Source organism: Oryza glaberrima, chromosome 1, assembly GCF_000147395.1.
Source record: "Oryza glaberrima chromosome 1, OglaRS2, whole genome shotgun sequence".
NCBI lineage: Eukaryota > Viridiplantae > Streptophyta > Magnoliopsida > Poales > Poaceae > Oryza > Oryza glaberrima.
The window spans coordinates 36,686,400-36,707,020 of record NC_068326.1 but is presented as its reverse complement, the minus strand read 5'-3'; the positions used below and the strand labels follow the sequence as shown (position 1 = coordinate 36,707,020).

Genomic DNA, 20,621 nt, shown 5'->3' with positions numbered 1-20,621 from the left:
ACACAAATACACAATAGCTAAAGCTTTGGAAGTTCATTGTTAGGAGGGTTTATGACCTACAGGAGTTTAGCAAGTTTTATAATAGAGGTGACCATCACATCTAATTTTATGTATGATATACATAATTAAATTAAGAGGTGACATGTATAAGAGCAAGTTTGCTACAGATCTGTAGCCCGCTGCTCTTCTATATCATCTTTTATCTTATTACAACATGTTTATAGCAGGCTAATAGTCTGCAATTGTACCTGCTCTAATAGGTTGTCTCTACCACACAACTCTCAATATCTCTAAGAGTAGGTACAATAGCAGGCTATAAGCCAGTTGCAAACATATTTTAAGAAGATAGATGAGAATAGAGAAGAGCAGTGGGCTACATGTAGCACAGACTCCAAGACGCACTATGTGTATGACTGGTGGGACCAGATATTAATAGTGTAGTATGTAACTATTGTATGAATGAGCTATTAGATTGGCTATAGATGAATTGGAGCTAGTAGTTGGCTATACTATTAAACTTGCTCTAAGAGCACCCGCAATGGTAAAGTAAGGTATTATCTCAGCAATAGACTAGATTAATAGTAAACCACTTTAATGGTATGTCTACATGGGTATCTATAGCTCTCTAATCCATTACCTTGTTTTTCTCTATAGACCATCTCCAGATTAGTAGATAGCTTTGCTCTCTCTCTTCATTTAATTTCTTCCAAGTAGGAAAATATGCTGACATGGATCTCTTGTAGAGAGCCTAACCATTGCGGGTGCCCTAACACTCTCACATGTTTATTGAAGTTTGTGTAGGGGTTACCCCTTGCATTAAAGGTGACTATTTCTCTCTCATCTTTCTTCTCTCCTTCACCTCACTATTTAGTCATATGTGGCATCTCGAGGCTTGTGCTTGGATGCCCATAGTACTTGCCCTAAGGCTGTTTTCGGAACTCCAAGTTTCCATCCCCTCTCACTTATTTTCCGCGTGCACGCTTTTCAAGCTGCTAAACGGTGTATTTTTTAAAAAAGTTTCTATACGAAAGTTACTTAAAAAATTCAAATTAATCCATTTTTTAAAAAAATTAACTACTAATTAATTAACCACGCGTTAATGGACCGCTCTGTTTTCCGTATGGGGGAGATGGGTTCCCAACCCTAATAACCGAACATAGCCTAAGAGTGTGTTTGAAAAATAGGTTAGGAGAGGTGGGATTGAAAAAATGGAAATGAATGGATCGATATGATAAAAACAAGTGAGAAAAATAGATGGCTAAGATTGCAGCTTATCCTTTGAGAGGTGGAAAATTATATCCAAAATCTAATTCTCGTTTGATCTCAGTAATCGGATTTATCCCGCAGATTGTCGGTATCGGCTTTAGTGGATCTTGGCAGCAAGGAGCCAAGGACCCGACAGATTCCTCCGGGGCTCCACCAAACACACATGTACTCGGAAAAGACCCTATCCCATATCGTAAAATCTAAACAGTGCGCGCTCTAATCACGCGACGCACCTCCGACCGTCCGATCTCGTTATCTATTCATTTTCGGCTTACGTTATCGCTTTCTCCACTAGTCCTTTACTGCAGACAGGCTGACACACCCACGTAGCAGGAATGACTGAGATAGACATGCATGCCTTTTTTCTCTTCAAATAAAGTTTTCTCTCAAATTAATGCATGCCTTTTTTCTCTTCAAATAAAGTTTTCTCTCAAATTACTTATCCGATCTACAATCCAATTACACCATTGTGTTCGTTACAATTAAATCTTCACAACAAGATCTTACATGATTATATCTACAATAAAAAATATTTATATTTGTAAATTACTTTTATTATATACGTAAGTTACTTTTATCATATATATATATAAGTTACTTTTAGATTTGACTAAATTACTTCTTAGACATATAAAAATAAATTTAATAAAGTCTAAAAGTAATATATATATATATATATATATATATATATATATATATATATATATATATATATATATTATAAAAGTAACTTAAAACAAAACGGAAGTAACTTTGTCACGACATTAGAAATAAATTCATTGTAGGGATAAAATATGAATTTATATAGAAAACTTTATTTAATCAGTACAGATCAACACACATAAGTTTAACAAATTTTAAAAGTAAGTTCAATGTTAACTTCAACACACATAAGATACATACTATTGCATTTTTCAAGTTGAAATGAGACACTAGATGGAGTATAAACCAGCTACGACTAGCTTGTAGTCATGTCCAATGAAAAATGCATGCATTAAAGTTACTTTCTTTTGCTCTCAGTTACTTCTATAATATATGTAAATTACCTTAGGCTTTGCTGAATTTACTTTTATATGTCTAAGAAGTAACTTAGTGAAATCTAAAAGTAATTTAGATATATCATAAAAGTAATTTGTGATTTTTCATCAAAATATAATCATGTGAGATCTTGTTATAAAGATTTAATTATTATGAACACAACGGTGTAATCAGATCGTAGATAGTTTAAGAGAAAATTTTATTTGAAGTATAGGTGGATAGAGTGTCTCATAAATGGAGTAATAGCTGGTTTAAACAAACTAGCTACCACTAGCTGTGTAGTCATGTCCATCCCATATATAGGATTTCCTTTATCATTTTAATAAAGGTTATCATTTTTAATGAGGATAACTATTATTCGGTGGTATAACGAATATTTTTTAAAAACCAAGAAAGTTACCATATGTGGTACACGATAACCATACTTCTAGAAGACAAATCTAAAACTGAATGTGATACATTCTAATACAATAAATCTATATCAAGATTCGTAGCAATAAAATATATCACATTCAGTAGTATGTTGATTTTTTATATGTAGGAGGAAGTACAGATTAGTTAACAGTGTGATACTGCAAACCACACTGTGGAATTAGCACCATTTTTTTTAAACCACTTTACATAATCCACTGGAAGCAGATGCCACCCGTTGCGTCACCATGCATCCCATGCTAACTTGTCGCCGCTAAAGTTCATGGGAGATTGCCCACTTCCCAAGTCCACACTGAACACAACATATCAGCACAGCACAGTATCCCTTTTTTTCCGAGATAGCCATCAGGAGTATAATTGATGAGAACAGTTCTTTTTTTTTTCTCCCTTCCGAGTTTTGATTGTACAATGTGATCATCAATATACTACTCCATTATTAGATACTGGTTCGACTTCCTATTAAAACGATTTTTTCGAGATTTAACGGTATTGTACTTTCAGAATTTAACGTACTCGTCGACAATAATGTATCCATGGTAACTTCGTCAATCTTAAGAATTTATTGACCCAATCTTTGAAGATGCTCATAGGGATATGGTTTGTGTGCGTGCGTTTATAGGGGTGAGTCCTATAGTTTGTGTCGAATATATATATGTAGTCGGTTACAGTTTAGAACTTAGAGCTGTAATTGGCATTAGGACTAAGTAAAAGTCGAACTCTGTCATAAGATCTCTCATAAATAGAGGGCACATGCCTATTATAACCGCATTGTGATTTAGTATAGCGAGAGGGAGCGGCTGTCGACGGCGACCGGCCATGAATCGTTGTAACTTTGATACGCTGTAATATGCTTGATCGGGAAGGAGCGCTTATAATCAGTGCTCAAGAGATGTAGACCTCGGCTGAACTCCGTTATCAAATATCGTGCCTCGGTGTTGTCATCGTGTTTGGATCTCCTATGATGTTTTCTTCCGCGGTTTGGTTTCCGAGGTATACATCGGGCCGGTTTTGTAACAGTGAGTGTGCGTGCACTATGAGTGTCTGCGTTATACTGTGTAATTAAAAAAAAAGAAATAAGTGACGATCGTAATATATATACAATCAAGACGTTTAAACTTGAACTATGGGTAATCTCAATTAAACTTTTGAAGATGGTACGAGTATAACTTTCATATCTTTTACATGTTTTATACTAAAAAAAATGTATTTATCATTTATAATAAATAAGTGTCCTGACGACCGTGTTGATGTCAAGAGCAATATTTACTTGTAACCAGACGGAGGATATTTATCTTAATTAAAACATTTCTATCGTTAACCATTAATTTCTGAGAAATTAGTATAGTTTAACATCAAGCAAGTTACACATTATAAAAGTACCCTCACGGTCTCACCGTTTCATATTATGTCGTTTAACTTTTTTCCAATTTAAACTTTGTTAAGTTTGATAAAGTTTATAAAAAAACTTAGCAACATATAAAATATTAAATTAGTTTCATTTAATCTAATATGTTTTGATAATATGCTTATTTTGGACTGAAAATAGTAATAGTACTATATATTTCTATAAACTTGGTCAAATTTAAAGAAGTTTGATTAGGTCATTATGAAAAAAAATCAAACAACTTATAATATAAAACGGAGGGAGTATTTTATAGGCAAAATTTGCTACAGAACACTCAAAAATTGTGTAATTGGCTGAGGGACACCACAAAAACGTGACACTGCCGACAGACACTACAAAAGTTGTGTAATTGGCTGTAGGACACCGGAGGTTTTATTTTATAATTTTTGGGCTGAAAGAGGGGATAGAAATTTCGAAATGACGAGAATGCCCCCCTCTACTCATTTCCTTCTTCGCGATGCAGCTGCGGGAGAGGATGGCGAGGACAAGCTGGGAGAGCTTGACTTTGACGGCCGCGGGAGTTGCAGCCACGGGAGAGGATCTCCGTGATGCGGCGACAGTTCTCCTGCCCGGCGCCAACGATATTCCCGATCGGCGAAGGGACGTCGACATCGTCCGTGGCAGCGAAGCTGCAAAGGAAGAGAGGCAGCGGGTGGGTGCGCATGGGGAGGCAGCCGAGGAGCGGCATGGGCGGAGCTGGGCATAGGATGGCTAGCTTAATGTCCCCACTGCGGAATCCAGCCTCGGCGAAGACGCAGCTAATGACGAGGTCATTGAGGATGGAGATGGGGGCCTTGTCAGTGGAGGCAGAGACAGAGGGAAGCCTGTTGAGGGAGACGGCGGCGCTACGGGCACAGGCCGAGGGCGTCGTGGAGGAGGGGAGGCATGGGCGGGGTGAGGAGGGAGGAGATGAGGTGGTCTGTGCGTGGACACGGCTGCGGCGTCGAGGGTGGGGACGGCGGCCAGCGAGAGGCGCTGCCTCGCGGCGGCCACCGGAGTGGGCATCGCTAACTATCTCGCTGGATTGATCGGATTTTGGAATGGATGCAGTGGCGTCAGTTGGCGTCGAGCGCTGGTGAGAGGTGGACGACGACACTGTGCACAGGCCCACATGTCGGCTGCATCAAGAAGAAAGGAGTAGAGGCCCAGATGGGGGCATTCTCGTCATTTCGAAATTTCTCTCCCCTCATTCAGTCCGGAAATTATAAAATAATGCCTCCGGTGCCCTATAGCCAATTACATAATTTTTGTAGTGTCCATCAGCAGTGCTACATTTTTACGGTGTCTCTCAGCCAATTACACGATTTTTTAGTGTCCTGTAGCAAATTTTGCCTATTTTATAAGGTGTATCTATAGATCTTGTAATGCTAAACTATACAAAATTTTAGAAACTAATGATGCAAGTTACTCATAATTATTTGATTTAAGATTTTCTTAAAAAAAGATAAAGTACTTTTTTATTTCAAATTTTTTTATAAAGGTACAATAGCAGACTATAAGTCAGCTATAAACATATTTTAAGAAGATAAAAGGGGAAAAAAAAGGAGTAGCGAGCTATAGATTTGCAGCTAGCTGCAGCACAGACTCTAAGATACAATGTGTGTATGACATGTGAGATCAGGTATTAATGGTGTAGTAAGGCTCTGTTCGTTCTGGGGAGATAGGGGAGATTTATTCTCGTTTTCCGCGCGCACGCTTTTCAAACTACTAAACGGTGTGTTTTTTGCAAAAAATTTCTACAGGAAAGTTGCTTTAAAAAACCATACTAATCCATTTTTGAAATTTAAAATAGTTAATACTCAATTAATCATGAGCTAATGACTCACCTCATTTTGCGTATCTCCCCAATCTCCTCAATCCCCTTCTCCTCAAACACACCCTAAGTAACTATTGTATGAATTAGCTATTAAATTGATTATATATATGATTTGGAGCCAGTAGTTGACTATACTATTAAACTTGGGGCCTATTAAGATTCCCTGGCAAAATTTTTCACCATGTCACATCGAATGTTTGGATATATGCATGAAGTATTAAATATAAATGATAAAAATCTAATTACACATATTGCGTGTAAATTGTTCACGAATCTTTTAAACCTAATTGCTCTATGATTTGACCATGTGGTGTTATAGTAAACATTTGCTAATGACAGATTAATTAGGCTTAATAAATTCGTCTCACAATTTACAGACGGAATTTGTAATTTGTTTTGCTATTTTTTTAATATACGTTTAATACTTTAAATATGAAAATTTTTCACCCTAATCTAAACACAGCCTTGCTCTAAAAGATGAGCAAACGTAGCATGACGACAGCTGGTTCAGCTTTGGTATCATCATGTCGTGTGCGCGCAGCTTAGCCGCAGTGCTGAACCGATGACTCGACGATGATAGCATCGCATCGCATCCCCAAATCTCGTTTCCGTCCAAGTCGTCTCCTCTCCTTTTCCTTTCCTCGAAAGACACACACTCTCTCACTTCACTCCACTCCACTCCACCGTTTCCCCGTTTCCCTCTCTCGATCCTCCTCCTCCTCCAAATCTCCCACCTCAACTCCATCGCAATCCATCCCACCCTCCTCCCAAACCCTAGCAAGCAGAGGGAGCGACGCGGGCATCAGCAGCCAGCCAGCAATGCTCACCCCCACCGCGCCGCCGTCCACCTTCCTCTTCCTCCTCCTCTTCCTCCTCGCCGCCTCCAATTGCAGCGCCACCTCACAGGTAAGCCCCGTTTCCTCCACCCAGACCGTGGTGGGGGGCGAGCGGCTTTGTTATTCCGAGTTGTGATTCGTCGTCGTCGTGGTGGTGCAGGTCGGCGGCGCGGGGGAGGAGGTGGAGGTGGCGCGGATGGTGCCGGTGGTGGAGGGGGGCGGGGGGTTCAGCGCGATGGTGCTCAACGAGACGCGGCGGAGGCTGGGGAGCTTCCAGCTCTGCGCGCCATGCACCTGCTGCGGCGGCGGAGGCGGAGGCGGAGGATCCAGGGGCGGCGGATGCATCCTCTCCCCGTGCTGCTACGCCATCAACTGCAACATCCCCAACCGCCCCTTCGGCTTCTGCTCCTTCACCCCCAAGTCCTGCGACTGCCTCGGCTGCAACCTCTAAGAAAAAGGTGCTCCTCATCATCTGCTTCTTGGCTTCTTGCGATGAATTTGTTGAGAGTGATGAGAATTTGAAGATAGAGGAGTATCATTTAAATATTGCGAGTGATAGCGAAAGTAGTAGAGAGTGAGAGAGTGGGGGTAGGAGAAAAGGGATATATGTCTCCCCCGCTAATGCTTAGTTTAAGTGACAATTGTTACTGTTTCTAGCTATTTTCTTCTTGTGATCATTGTTATATGGTGTATTGGTGTAGTTGCTACAATGAAATTGGTTAAGGAAAAAAATGGGTGATTTGGAGATTGGTATTGGGGTTTTGTTGCGGCGTCTCTATCCTCTGCTCGTGTTTTTTTTTTTTTTACCTAGATTTTCTCATATGGATGTGTGGTTAAGACTTTTATCGCAGCTAGTCTTTTTTAGTGCTGAGATCCAATGCCTTTTGGTGGATGGTATCTCTCCAGTCTCAATCACTTGTCGTCGAATGTGAAAGTCATAATTGACCATCAAATTTTTGAAATTACCAAAGTTAATGAATGATCTTCTATATACCTTTTCTTTTCTTATATGTTTTCTCACGATCCTGCTTTTCATTGAAAGCAAAGTAGGCTTGTATGCTTTTTACAGGAAAAAATGATGGACTATGAAAGTAATTTTCCTCGTCAATATAATTTTCTGCTGGCTCTGAAAACCAATGTTTTGTTTACCACTTTGCTCGATTTGGACCAGTTAGCATATTGATGAAGCTATGTTCTTTCATGCTGACCTCTTGTAAATACATGTAAGTATTGAAGTGTTTTTTTTATATGTCTGATTGATCCACTACTGTATGAGCTTGACTCTTACCCTGGTCATAAGATATGTTGCTTGGTGATTTGTTAAGTGGCATCGTGCCTTGTTTGACCCTTTACATGTTTCACTGGATCCTAGGCTTGACTTAATGACTTGGGATTTTATTTTGCTGGTTTGGAACTTAGAAGTATATCTTTTCCTGCAACTGAACATATTGGCTGGTCTAAACTTTTAAGGAAACCTCCACTTCCTTTAGTTATTCCATCTTTCCTGATTCATAAAAATAACATTATACTGGTTTCGTGTGATTTTTAACATGGGTAACTATGAATATTCATCAAGTTATCCATTCAGCTTTATACCTTCTGCCAGCTGCTTCACACTATTTGATTAGCTTAGTTGTAGTTTTCCTTTGCACATTGAATTTCTACTTGCGGGCAAGTAAAAGATAACACCACACACACATCATAGTCAGGCCGTGTTCCTAAGCTAGCTAAGCATACTATTTTGTTTACCTGAACAATGAAGATATTTCGAAGACACTGTCTGATTCTGGTTTTGCTTGTATTGTTGTTGTGGCAAACATTGTTTGTATTGTTACAGAGGCCCAAAAATTTGTGTTCGCCCAATTTTCATGGGATTTTGAGGACTATGGGCCATTTGAGTTACATGTAACTAAAGGTAGCAATCTACGATACGAGCAAGCAGAACAAAAAAAACTTTACTTGGCTTGTGCTGTTCATAGGTGATGCTTAACTAATAGGAGTCCTTGAACTTGCATCCTATTACATCCATCATACCTGCACTCTCACTGTTGCCTATCCTGCATACTACGGAATAGTCTAGTTCTAAAGAGAATAATGGAAGTTTGGCCATGATTGTGAAGTGACTTTTGACTTTATACTGCATAACTGCAACTAGTTTGTGCTTGCACGTCCATGAAACTGGGAAAAGCAAATTCCAATGGTGAGTATGCCGATATCCCAGCTTGAATTCCTTCTTGCTTATGCCTCATCCTTCTATTTCTCAGCCTGAATCTATCTACTTTTCATTATTGCTTGGAACTAGTACTACTGTAACGCTGAGTGACCAAAACTTATATTTGATGGTAGTGACTAGTGTGTGCCTTTGTCTCAGTTACTTTCTTTGTGTAAACAAAAGGTATTATGTTAAACTGTATCACATGTTAAGAACTTGAGATGCATAATTGATCAAAATGTGATATGGGCCCTTAGAAACACCCGTCGACGGCGAGAATGTGAAACAAGAAGCATAATTGATGCGAATTGTTAAGCAATCTGTGTTTCTTCCCCCTTGTATCTTGTGGGACAGAGTGGCGATGACGTCTCCACGAGTCCATGTGCAGCGACCAGAGAGCCAGAAAGGCATCAAAACCAAGAAAATTTAGCAAAACCATGTCGATGCTTGCTTAGAGCAGGTACACGGACTATAAATCAGCTATAAACATATTCTAAAAAGATAAAAGAGACGAGAGAAAAGTAACGGGCTACAGATTTATAGCCAGCTGTAGTGGGATCAAGTATTAATAGTGTAGTAAGTAACTATTATATGAATTAGCTATTAAATTGATTATATATGATTTGGAGCTAAGAGTTGGCTATACTATTAAACTTGCTCTTAGTTGGATTCAACGGTCAAGTTGACTTTGATCTTCTGTGCTTTCAGCATTCCATGTTTGAATTTGAAATTAATCTGAATTCGATATTGTTTGAGATTATTAAGTCTGCGCACACATATTCTGGGAAATGAAGGGGTGTTTGGGAGAGAGCCCCCTCTCTCAAAACCATAAGTCTCTAAGTGTTTGGGAGAGAGGGGCCTCTCTCAAAACCATAAGTCCCAGACTTATGGTTTTGAGAGAGGGGGCTCTCTCCCAAACACCCCCTGAGTTGTTTAACTAAACATATATAAATATCAAAATCTTAAGTAGAGAACAGTATGTGGCCTGATTCCCTGGCTTGGTCATCGTAATCGGAATGAGAAGCAGCATCAGGCTGCCAATGGTGCCTGACCGCCCCCTGCCAAACTCCTTGAGCCAGGCGTTTCAGAGACAGGATGCTTCAGAAAAATCCAATCGAAATATCCAAATGCACGTACTCCTACTTTTGTGAGAACAAGTTGGTGAGGCAGGCTGTCAGTGATGAACTGAACACTGCAGAAAATGAGTTGACTATCCGTTTGCATAGCAGCACAGAAAACCGTTTGCCTTGCCAATTTGCCATTATTTTGTGCAAAATTTGAAAAAGAAAAGAAAAGAAAAATAAGGCATGCTCTTTAAGCCTCAGTATCATTCTGATCACACGAGGATAACGTGCTAGAGCGTTACCATTTTGTATCTGTGGACCTTAGTTTTTTCTTTTCCTGCTGCAATATATTAATTAGGAGAAACAATTTATGCCTAAACGTAACAGCAAGCAAAATGGACATAAGCATCGATGCCTTAGAAAGTAACAAACTATAGAAGCAGCATGTTTCGGCCAAAAAGGAATTGATAATCATGGGAATGTTCAGTTTAATTGGTGAACTCAAGACTACAGTACAAAGCTATAGCAATTTACATCCAGACAGCCTACAAACAAAATACATCACTTTGCAAACAGCTCAGGCTTGATGCCTCGAACACATTTGATCTGTAAACCTTCTATGTTGGACTTCTCTTTTCTTTCTTCTTTCTTTTTTTTCCTTTTATTTATCCAAGTCATTCTGCACACGCACACACACACAATGCCGTAGAGAGAGAACTAAGGAAGCGAGCATCAACTTACAGAGGAAAAAAACATGAGAGCAGCAAATTTCCACCAAAAATCGGCATGCTTTGCTGATGCTGCACTAACATTCCACCAGGAAACCAAAGAAGACAACCATCAATTCATCAGAACATCCATTTTGGAGAAGTTTGAGCAATGCTCCGCCGGGGCTTCGTGGGCAGTTGCTGTTCCATTGAGTTTCTCTTCTTCATAGCCGAGGATACTGTTGGGCTCAGGTAGTCATGACTCCTTTGTGGCAGACTCGTGTTCTGCGAGTGACTCTTGCGCACAGGGACCAGGGTGTGCTGCTTTCTTAAGGTTCCGTTCTGTATTGTCGACATCCTTGGAGAGCTCCACCTCCTGTAGGTTACACAACTCTGGCTCCTCCCGACGTGCTTCTCCCTGGGGCTTGGAATGTTCCTGCTCTCCATGGTTTCCGCTGAGTACATTGTTTCCTCCTCGCTACTGAAGTGGTCTTCATTTCGATACTCCAGTAGCTCAACAGGTGACGAGCTCGACTGCCCTTCACTGCTGCAATCATCCTGCAGAGGAGCTACTGGAGGATCCCTTGAAAGAGCCTCACAATTACGGTGCCATATTATCCCCGATGGAAAGCCATTGTCTCTGGATTGGTTTCTAGGCTTGGACGTATCTGCGTTGTTCTCATCAGAAAGCATTTGCTTCAGGGGCAGCGGTAGAAAGATGGTCTTGGGAGCACTAGGTGGGAAGTTGATATCCAGAAGTTGAACTGAACCAGCATCTTTCTGGCCTTGGCAAGAACTTTGTCGGGGTGATTCATATATCTCTGGAGTAGAAACCCCTTGCTCATTGTTTGCACGCAGATCAACCAGAGGGTTCGCATCATGTGATATCCTTGCATTGGCCGAGTTTCCTGACGCCTGCTGATGTTTAGGCTTCGAAGTTACTTGTGAAGAAACCGATGTATCGTCGTTCTCATCATCTGCAGGCTTGAACACATGGCGACGAGTGAAGGAGGTGCTTGAATGATCACTTCTGCTGGACATCAATCTAACAAGGGGCAGCTTTGGCTTGCTAACTTCATCCAAGTTGCCCTGCCAGTGCTGATAGAGCCAATCGCAAACTACAGATATGGGGACACCAAATTGCATTGGGTGATCTTTCTTTGATGAATGTGATGAAGATGAGGATGTAGAAGATGACCTTGTGGTGGGGGAGGAAGCCAACTTCATGGGGTCACAGATCATGAAGGCTAAATTCCCTTGGGCATCAAAACCAGCAGAGCCAGGGCACCATGTCACCCCATCCGTGGAGAGCTTTAAGAGGTTATCTGTGCCAATCACTACCTTCCCCTCCCCAATCACAAGTTCCTTCTTTCCTGTGTGACCCAGAAGGTAAACAACACTTCCATGATCTAGGCTTGGTTTGCAGCATGTTTTCAAGTAGTGAGGTTGCTGAGCCTGCAAGGTTGTCTCATTCTCCGCAGGATCAAGGCCGACTATTGTAAGGTCAAGAATTGAGCTGGTAATGAAGAATCTGCACAGATAAATAAAGTTTTAGAAAGAATCTAAGTAAGGATATATATATAACTGGAAACAGCAACATAAGAACGCAGTGACAATTTTATCCCAAAAAAAAAAACATGCATGTATGCAACAATCATGAGGTAGTACCGTAGTAGTACTTACATAGGAAAAATGTTTTTGACAAAGCAACAAAGTTCACCTAGCCTGACCTGATCACCTGGCATAAAATGAAAAACAAGATACTTTGAACCTTTCTTGAGCTAATTTTGCTGCTTTTTATCATGAGCCACTTATTGCTTGTGGGTGTCACAACTTTCCCTGGATGTCCCTCATGAACTTCCCACCGAAGAAAAGAAACACAATTACCCAGAACCACAGTAATTCTTGTGATTATTCTATCTGCTGACAACCAAGTATTGAAGGTGTGCGCTTCCTACCTACTCCAAATACCAATAGCACTTTTAACACAAAAAAATATTAGTACTATCCAACTGTACAAAGCACCCCCCACTGCAGTATCCAGCTTGTGAGCATCATCATTATCACTTGTTCAAGATCACAAGGACGATCTCCCACAAAGTCTCCAACTACCAAGCACAAATTAAGCACCCACAATTGACTAGCAATTCCCTCTCCTAATCATCTGCATTGTGGGGCTAATCATCACTGGCCCTGAACAGCTCTACCATCCCACCACCGCCGACAAATCCGCGCAACGCCGACGCGTGGGCCCCGCTCGAGCAGCGGCGGTGGCCACGCTTGCCGCCCGCGACGCGAGCAGAGCAGAGCAAGGCAGATCTCAATTAACCTAATCATTCTGTAATAATCGCAGCGGCTGGTGGAAGAGGAGAAAGCACAACCAAATTAATCCCAAATCTCGCAGCGGCGGGAGCTCACCTGTGTGGAACGAGGCGGGCGGCGAGGCGGGCGTGGCCGAGCAGCGCCTCGGCGTCCTCGGCGGCGGCGGCGGACGGGAGGTTGCCGTGCGTGGTGAGCAGCAGGTTGCGGTGGATCAGGACGCCGGCCCCGCCGTGCCCCCCGCCGACGGCCGCCAGCGCCGCCGCCTTCGCCGAGAAGATCGCCGCCTTGACCCTCTCCGACCTCCCCCCTCCCCCACCCGAGCAGAAGCACCACCCCGCCCCCTCCCTCCACACCCCCATCTCTCCCTCCGATCCCAGCAGCTACTCCCGCACCACCACCACCACCACCACCACCACCACCCCACCCCTCCGCATTCCCCGGCAGCGGTGGTCGTCGCCGCCGCCGCCGCTGCCGTGTTCTTCAACTGCTTGTGCTGTTTTGTTTTTTTTTTCCTTTTCTCTCTCGTTTGGATTCCTCGCACAGCTCAGCGAAGCCGACGAGAGTGAAGCGAGCGAAGCGAGGGTGGTGGTGGGGGGGTTCGTATTAAAGCTGACCACGCGAGCGGCGGGGGCGCGCGGCGCGGCGCGGCGCGGCGAGGCGAACTCGGCACCACCGGCTAACGAGTCAATGACGTGTGGGGCCCACCTTGTCTGGGTCCCACGTGTAAGTGGGTGGGTTTGGTGAGGGTGTGGTAAGTGGTAAAGGTAGAATAATTTTTAGCGGGGCGGGGGGGCTGCGGTTTTCGGGTGGGGGGTAGGGGGTAGGGTGCCTTTTCGCTGCGCGCACCGACAAGTTTTAACGGCGCGTGACGATGACAGGTGGGGCCCGATCTCCTACGTGCGCCCCAATGGGTGATACGTCTTCGCCGTACGAAGGCGTATGTCTTCGATATACGCTTCATCTGAATACTGTGACGCGTAATTAAGAAACATGGTAAAAATAGTTGGGATCAATGGTAACATACACTATACACACAAGTTTTCCGTGCATAACAACTACTCCCTCCGTCCCATAATATAAGAGATTTTGAGTTTTTTCTTATACTATTTGACCACTTGTCTTATTCAAAAAATTTTAGAATTATTATTTATTTTCTTTGTGACTTACTTTATTATCTAAAGTACTTTAAGCACATCTTTTCGTTTTTTATATTTGCACAATTTTTTTAATAAGACGAGTGGTCACACATTGTAAGTAAAAACTCAAAATCTCTTATATTATAGGACGGAGGGAGTAGCACATATCACGAAAAAAATTTAAAAAAATCCTATATGTACTTTTAATAGTATTGCACATATATACAAAGTGTTATATTTAAATTCTTTATATTTTAGCCGTAACAAAAAAAGTAAAAAAAATCTAATGAATTAGACCATGACATTTCACATATATGTGTAATATCATTAAAAGTATATGTTTAACTTTTTAAAGAATTTTTTTTGTGATATTTGTTAGTTGTTGTGCAGGGTAAATTTGTGCATAAGATATGTTCTCCTGATGAATTTAGCTGGGGAATGCAGGGATGCAGTGGATTGTGGATTGGACAGAAGTTGACAACTACTGCAGCGAAGTGCGTACTTACGTCGTAATGGTAAATTAAGATGGATACAAAGAGACCGAAACGGCTTCGTCCCACTATATAGTACGTGTCCTGAAAACATATATTGCTAATGCTGTACTTAGTACGATGTTGTATCAAGAACAGGGGATTAAATTGCAGTAATACAACGTGCAGGCGATCGACATGTTGTGCTAATCTTTTACTCCTAATTAATATCACTGGCAGTACTATTGCTGCTTGGCTAGAAAGGAACTTGTACTTTGTATGTACGCGCCTATCTACTCTTGCTGCTCGATCACTCGCTCAAGGACGACGATTTGTACGTGACAGTGTTGATTACTAATTAATTAGTTGCAAGATGACAAAGATGTAATCATGATGAGAAATGATTTGGGTAAAGTACGTGATTAAATCTCTCCAAGCCGTTGAGCACAGCTAGCTAGCCTATATCTATATATGCATGATATTGCAATAATGCATTTTAAGTTTTTAACAATAGCACATTTTGCTAGGAAACTTTTAATGTTAATGTAATTTGTTGATAGGTGTCATTAAAAAAATGTCTCACAGCTGTAAGACATATAAACATAGTAATTTAATGATAAATGTCATAACAAAAATGTGTAAGACACTTTAAAAATTGTAATATGACGGAGGACATTTTTCAATCCAATTGAAAAGAAAAATTCTTAAAAAAATGCCCCTGGGACCGCAAGTTTCTAAGTTAAGACTGGGTAAAGATATAATACGATGTATGCTAGTAATAGAGGTGGATTGAGAGTTACATGATTTTAAAATTTCCATCCTAGCTGCAATCATGCATGCTTGTGGCCCAAGAAACATTCTTGTATGTCTAAAGAAGCTCGTGCGTTGCAACGAAATTTTAAACAAAGATATCATTTGCCTGTTATTGCCTCTCTCTCTCTCTCTCTCTCTCTCTTTTCTCGCATATATCATCTACATATCTTTGTTACTGGCATGTAGACTCGATCCAACATTATTTTTCTTTCATTCTCACAAAAAGTAGAGAGTTGGTGGCGGTGATTGACATGTGAGCCCTTTAGCCCACACCTATCTTTTTTTCGTCTAAAAAACTATGGAGTTAGTGGTGTGGGTGGTTATATAATTACCACCATCACTACTCCATTTTTAAGTTACTTATGTGTAGTCCCTTTGGTCCCACACTGTCCTTCGTTTTCTTCTCACAACAAGTAGAGAGTTGTGGGGGTGATTGACATATGGGTCCTCTAGTCCCACGTTATTTTCCTCTTAAAAAATAGGGAGTTGGTGGGGATGATGCAATACCATCAGTACTACTCATTTTTAAAGGGGTAAAAATTTCTCTCAACAATTAGACCAGAAATTTCTCCCAATAAATTACCATTTTCTCCATCCGGTCGTAACACGTTTTTACAATCGATATCCATCAGCAAATTATATAACTTTTAGTGTCTTATAGTAAAATTCATCTTTCATATATTATAGTTCAGGATCAAAAGCAAATGTCTCAAATTAAGTCTAATATTAGGAGTATGCGCTACAAAGCAACAGAAGCCATCCCATCTGTGCTCTGGTAGACTCCCCAGCAACAATGGTAGCATATGCATCCTGGACAACAAAAGGAGAAAGACACATGCTAAATGACATTCCCGATAATAGAAATAGGAGAAGGGGGGAGAGAGTGGTCTCTTTGTAAGAAAAATGTTAAGTTACTCTATAGTCTGAGCTTAAAGCTTTCATCCTGGGTTGTGGCAGACTTGAGTGCTTGGATTTGAAATTGGACTTCGGAAAATTTAGAAAGACTGTGTTAAAACCCGAGGGATTTTAAATTGGACACACCTCCATATATTTCGAAACACCGGGTATGGAGTGTTATCGACCTTTCACTTTCTCCAAAAGTTCCCTCTCCAGAATATTACGTGCGTGACCATATATCCTAGCATCCTCCCTCTCTTTCAATCATCAACTGTTATGGTATATTCAATTCCACCACTTTATATATAATCCCTACTCTGTGTTTTTCATCTGTGTTCCATATATGTATTTCTCAAAGAAAGCACCGTTACGGAGATTGAAGGGCACAAAATCAAATGCATTCAATGGTGAATGCATCCGTACATTGTAATATTTTTCTTAGACCATGTATTGGTATCCCTAACAAATTCTTCCCTATTTGTTGTACTCTCTATTCACTGTTTACATCCCATTGTGTATTTTACATTTCCATTGTGTATTTTACATTTAGATAATTAATGGGTAAAATAATATATATTTTTTAGTGTAGGCTCCCATGGTCACGGGTGGTAATGGATTCAAAACAGGGCGGATCCACTATATAGTTACTGGTGTCAGATGACACCAATGATTTTTGCTAATTAAACTACTAAATATGCTTAGAACTAATAAATCACTCTTACAGTTAGGCATTTGCACCATGGTATGTGAAGAGTGACCCAATGCTATTTTTTTTTAGCACCACCTATGTCAAAACGCATGGGTTTTTTCACAACCCTACGTAGCCCTTGTTTTTCTATGTAAAAAACAAATAAAAAATTCAGCGCATCCCATTTTAAGTCAAACTCTTCAGTTTTATAGGCTAACATGTTGAGCCTTTTACCAGCCTAGCACCCTCCCCCCCTCCCACCCTCTTTATGCTTGCATGTTGTATACTATAACCAACGTCATACTCATCTCGATCATCGTTGAGTGAGCCTTTAGCTATTTCGTAGTTTCGTAATATAATAATATTATAGTGGACTTTTTATTCAAAGTTTATATTCTCCTTGTAGGTCTTTTTAAACAAAATGGTGGGGGCTTCAAATATTCATATGCGTAAATCCAAATGACATCCAGCTAGTACACGCATCGGTTACCTTTAAAAAAAGGAACAGCATTGACTCGCTGGGATAGAATTAGCTATACCCACCAGAAATCCCATGTATCTGCACAGACTAGCATAGACTCCATGCGTGCATCGATTATGCCTGCTTTTTACATCATCGTATCTGCAAGGCTAGCGCTACGTACGCAACGTACGTATATACAAACAAACAAACAAACAACAATCAATTCAGTTCATTCATATACTACCTCTCATGATTTTGAATTTTGAACGCTCGCATATTTGGCTATTTAATTTGCAGAGGTCAGGCTGAATTAATTCACATAAACCACATTCATCCAAGAGTGTGTAGTTAGCTGTTTGCATCGCCAAAAATAATTAAAACACCGTGTTAATATTACTCCAGCTACCTAGCCGCTATAACCTGTAAATTAACAGTTTGTTGCGTTTGCGTCAACTACATGAACAACCAAACACTGACGATGTGTGAAATGAATCGAGCAACACACGTGACGTGAGATATCTCCAACCGAGTCACGCGGCGACTGCGGCTACACGTAATGGGGCCCACATCTGCATGGACACGTAGGCACGCACGAGGCCCAAGAGAGTGTACACCCGCCACGTGTCACCATGCATCCGTGGGCCCCACCACCTGGAAGCAGGGGGCAGGCGCGCGTGGACCCCACCGCGCACGATGCATGCAACGGCGTTCACGTTTTACGCCCTGGCGATACAGCCATACAGGCGTGTGTGGTGGTAGGCGTGAGAAGCGTACGTATTTGGCCTCGGTATTGTACTACGTACATGGGCGATACTTGTACAGTTGTACAGTACTGCTTAGCCTTTTTTACGAGAATACTTGTAGTCAGGCGGATCCAACGTAAGTGCTAGGGACACAATCCGTCTACCTTGTTAGAGATGAAGATAAATAAAAAAAGTAGAGGATTTTTTTTTCGAACGAATGCGTATGGGATTAGAGGAGGAAGAAGAAGAAGAAGAAGAAGAAGAAGAACCCTCCTAAAAGATAATATTGGATATGCTCTTGGTTGTATTTGTAGATGTATTGAGGGGGCTGCAATATGTATGTGACAACTTTTTCATGTTTCTATAGTGTTATCTTCGTACAAAAATATTTTACTTTTGTATACGAATGTGGACAGTGTGTGTGTGTCTAGGTTTGTGTAGAACACTCATTTTTGGGACGGGCAGTAAATATTTTAAATCATTGGGTTGTAGTATTCCGGTATTTCAGTGGCGTGGCAACTTTTTTATGATGTAGGCTCTTAATTGCAATAATGTTTTGCCATTCTTGAACGTGCTCATCTATGCGAAAATCGTTCATTTCTGTGTTTCCATTGTTTCTCATCAGACGGGATTATTTGTGTTTCACTCACTCTCTCTCTCTCTCTCTTAACTGCACTTTATGTATTTTCCATTCTTGGTCACATCGGTGAATTATGTATATACCGTTTATGGGATCTCTTATGATTGGAAGTTCCATTTCAACCGTGATAGTTAGATCTGTCCGATGGATATTCATATAGGCTATAGAGAGAGAGAGCTCATCATCATAACAATAGACTCAAAATTTTCTTAAAAAACAAAGATGCAGTTTTCATATTATTGATCCGGGAGATCTAGAGCTATTACATCGATCGACGATTACAACTGATAATTTAGAAACATGAAAGTAAACTTGCGAAAATTAAAGATAAACTTGACAGTCAGACTGAGACAGCAGTCAACTGCAAGTAGCTAAGAGCGAAGACTGGAATTGAAAACGGACACACTGCATCAGATCAAAGCTCTCCCCGGACCATGCGTTGCTCGCCGCCGCCTCCGCCGCGCGCCGCCGCAGACGCCACTCCGCGGTCGTCGTCGTCGTCGACGACGACGGCTGGCCACCTCCGCGGCGAACCTACAGATGGGGACCGCCGGCGCCGGGAGGAGTCAGCTCCATCTCGTCGCCAAGCCACGGGTAGCCGGTGACGTTGCGGCCTAGGTCGGTGCCGCCGGCGTGGAGCAGGAACTCGGCGTGGGTGAAGGGCGCGCCGTGGCAGCTGCACATGACCAGGGCGCGGGCGCCGCTGATGGCGGCGGCGCGGGCGGCGGCGTCCTCGCCGTCGACGAGGGTGCGCGTGGACGTGAGCCTCCTGCAACGGAAGCCCGCCACCGTGCGCCCCCCCGGCCCTTCCCCCGTGGCCGTGATGACGTCCGGCGGGCTACCCACCATGTAAAACACGCGCTCCACCACCACCGCCGCCGGCTGCTGCGGTGCCGGCGGCTCCCTCTCCGCCTCCTGCACCACCGGCGGCGACCTCGTCCGTGCCACGCCTGCGTACACACAAACACACAACAAATTAAAACATCAGATCTCCGTCAAGAAAACTCAAAGCACGACACATCAAATCACAGATCTACCGGAAATGAAACCGAAACATGCATTCGATCGAGTTCGTTCTTTCTTACGGCGGGGTCGGTTGGTGCGGCGGCGCCCATAGTCGGGCGGCGACGCGTGCATCCGCAGCGAGCGGGTACCGGTGCGCGGCGGCGCCGGAGCCGGGGGCGTCAGGACAATCTCCGGCAAGTCCTCGTCGTCGGACGTGTAGTACATCGGCGACGACGCGCGCATCCTGAGCGCGCGGCGGGGCGGCTCGGCGGCGGCGACGCGCCTGCCCCTCCTCGCCGACGACGACGACCCAGCACCCGGCGCCATGGCTAACACAGCTAGCGATCAAAAAAAACCACGCGATCTCTCGCTCTCGCTACCGTTCGCAAAAGCTACCACTACGTGCGTCTCTCGTTCTCGTTCTCGCTCACGCTAGCGATGCAGGGGCCGCAGTGTGTGCGGCGTGAGAAGGGATGGATGGCTCTTGGCACTGGCCCCCGGGGGCCTATTTATACGCGAGGGCACGGCCTCCTGAGCCGTTGGATCCCTCCTCGTCGATCCGACGGTGGAGGGCAGCTTCACGTCGGGCGTCCACCACCTTGGCTGACAAGTGGCGTCTATCTTGGTACCTTCCACTCATGTTTCTGCACCTGTCCATGGACCTGGAG

At 42.5% G+C, this 20,621-nt stretch overlaps 3 protein-coding genes across 4 annotated transcripts; 1 reads left to right on the top strand and 2 right to left on the bottom strand.

The window, feature by feature from the left end:
* Nucleotides 1-6,554: 6,554 nt before the first annotated feature.
* On the top strand, nucleotides 6,555-15,127 carry LOC127782809 (IAA-amino acid hydrolase ILR1-like 6). 2 transcript variants are annotated; one of them, XM_052310085.1, is made up of 3 exons: nucleotides 6,555-6,863; nucleotides 6,954-7,251; nucleotides 14,625-15,127. In XM_052310085.1, the coding sequence occupies exons 1-2, from the start codon at nucleotides 6,777-6,779 to the stop codon at nucleotides 7,242-7,244; spliced, it is 378 nt and encodes a 125-aa protein (XP_052166045.1). In that variant the 5' UTR covers nucleotides 6,555-6,776; the 3' UTR covers nucleotides 7,245-7,251; nucleotides 14,625-15,127. The 2 variants fall into 2 exon arrangements, with proteins under 2 accessions (XP_052166045.1, XP_052166038.1); XM_052310078.1 differs by having other exon boundaries at nucleotides 6,556-6,863; nucleotides 14,679-15,116.
* Nucleotides 10,541-13,658, bottom strand: LOC127782797 (uncharacterized). The gene is made up of 2 exons (XM_052310070.1): nucleotides 13,195-13,658; nucleotides 10,541-12,307 (listed from the first exon to the last, which is right to left on the bottom strand). The coding sequence occupies exons 1-2, from the start codon at nucleotides 13,455-13,457 to the stop codon at nucleotides 10,918-10,920; spliced, it is 1,653 nt and encodes a 550-aa protein (XP_052166030.1). The 5' UTR covers nucleotides 13,458-13,658; the 3' UTR covers nucleotides 10,541-10,917.
* Nucleotides 15,128-19,482: 4,355 nt separating the features above from the next.
* On the bottom strand, nucleotides 19,483-20,280 carry LOC127764184 (uncharacterized). Its single transcript, XM_052289025.1, has 2 exons — nucleotides 20,034-20,280; nucleotides 19,483-19,898 (listed from the first exon to the last, which is right to left on the bottom strand). The coding sequence occupies exons 1-2, from the start codon at nucleotides 20,278-20,280 to the stop codon at nucleotides 19,483-19,485; spliced, it is 663 nt and encodes a 220-aa protein (XP_052144985.1).
* Between the last annotated feature and the right edge of the window lie 341 nt (nucleotides 20,281-20,621).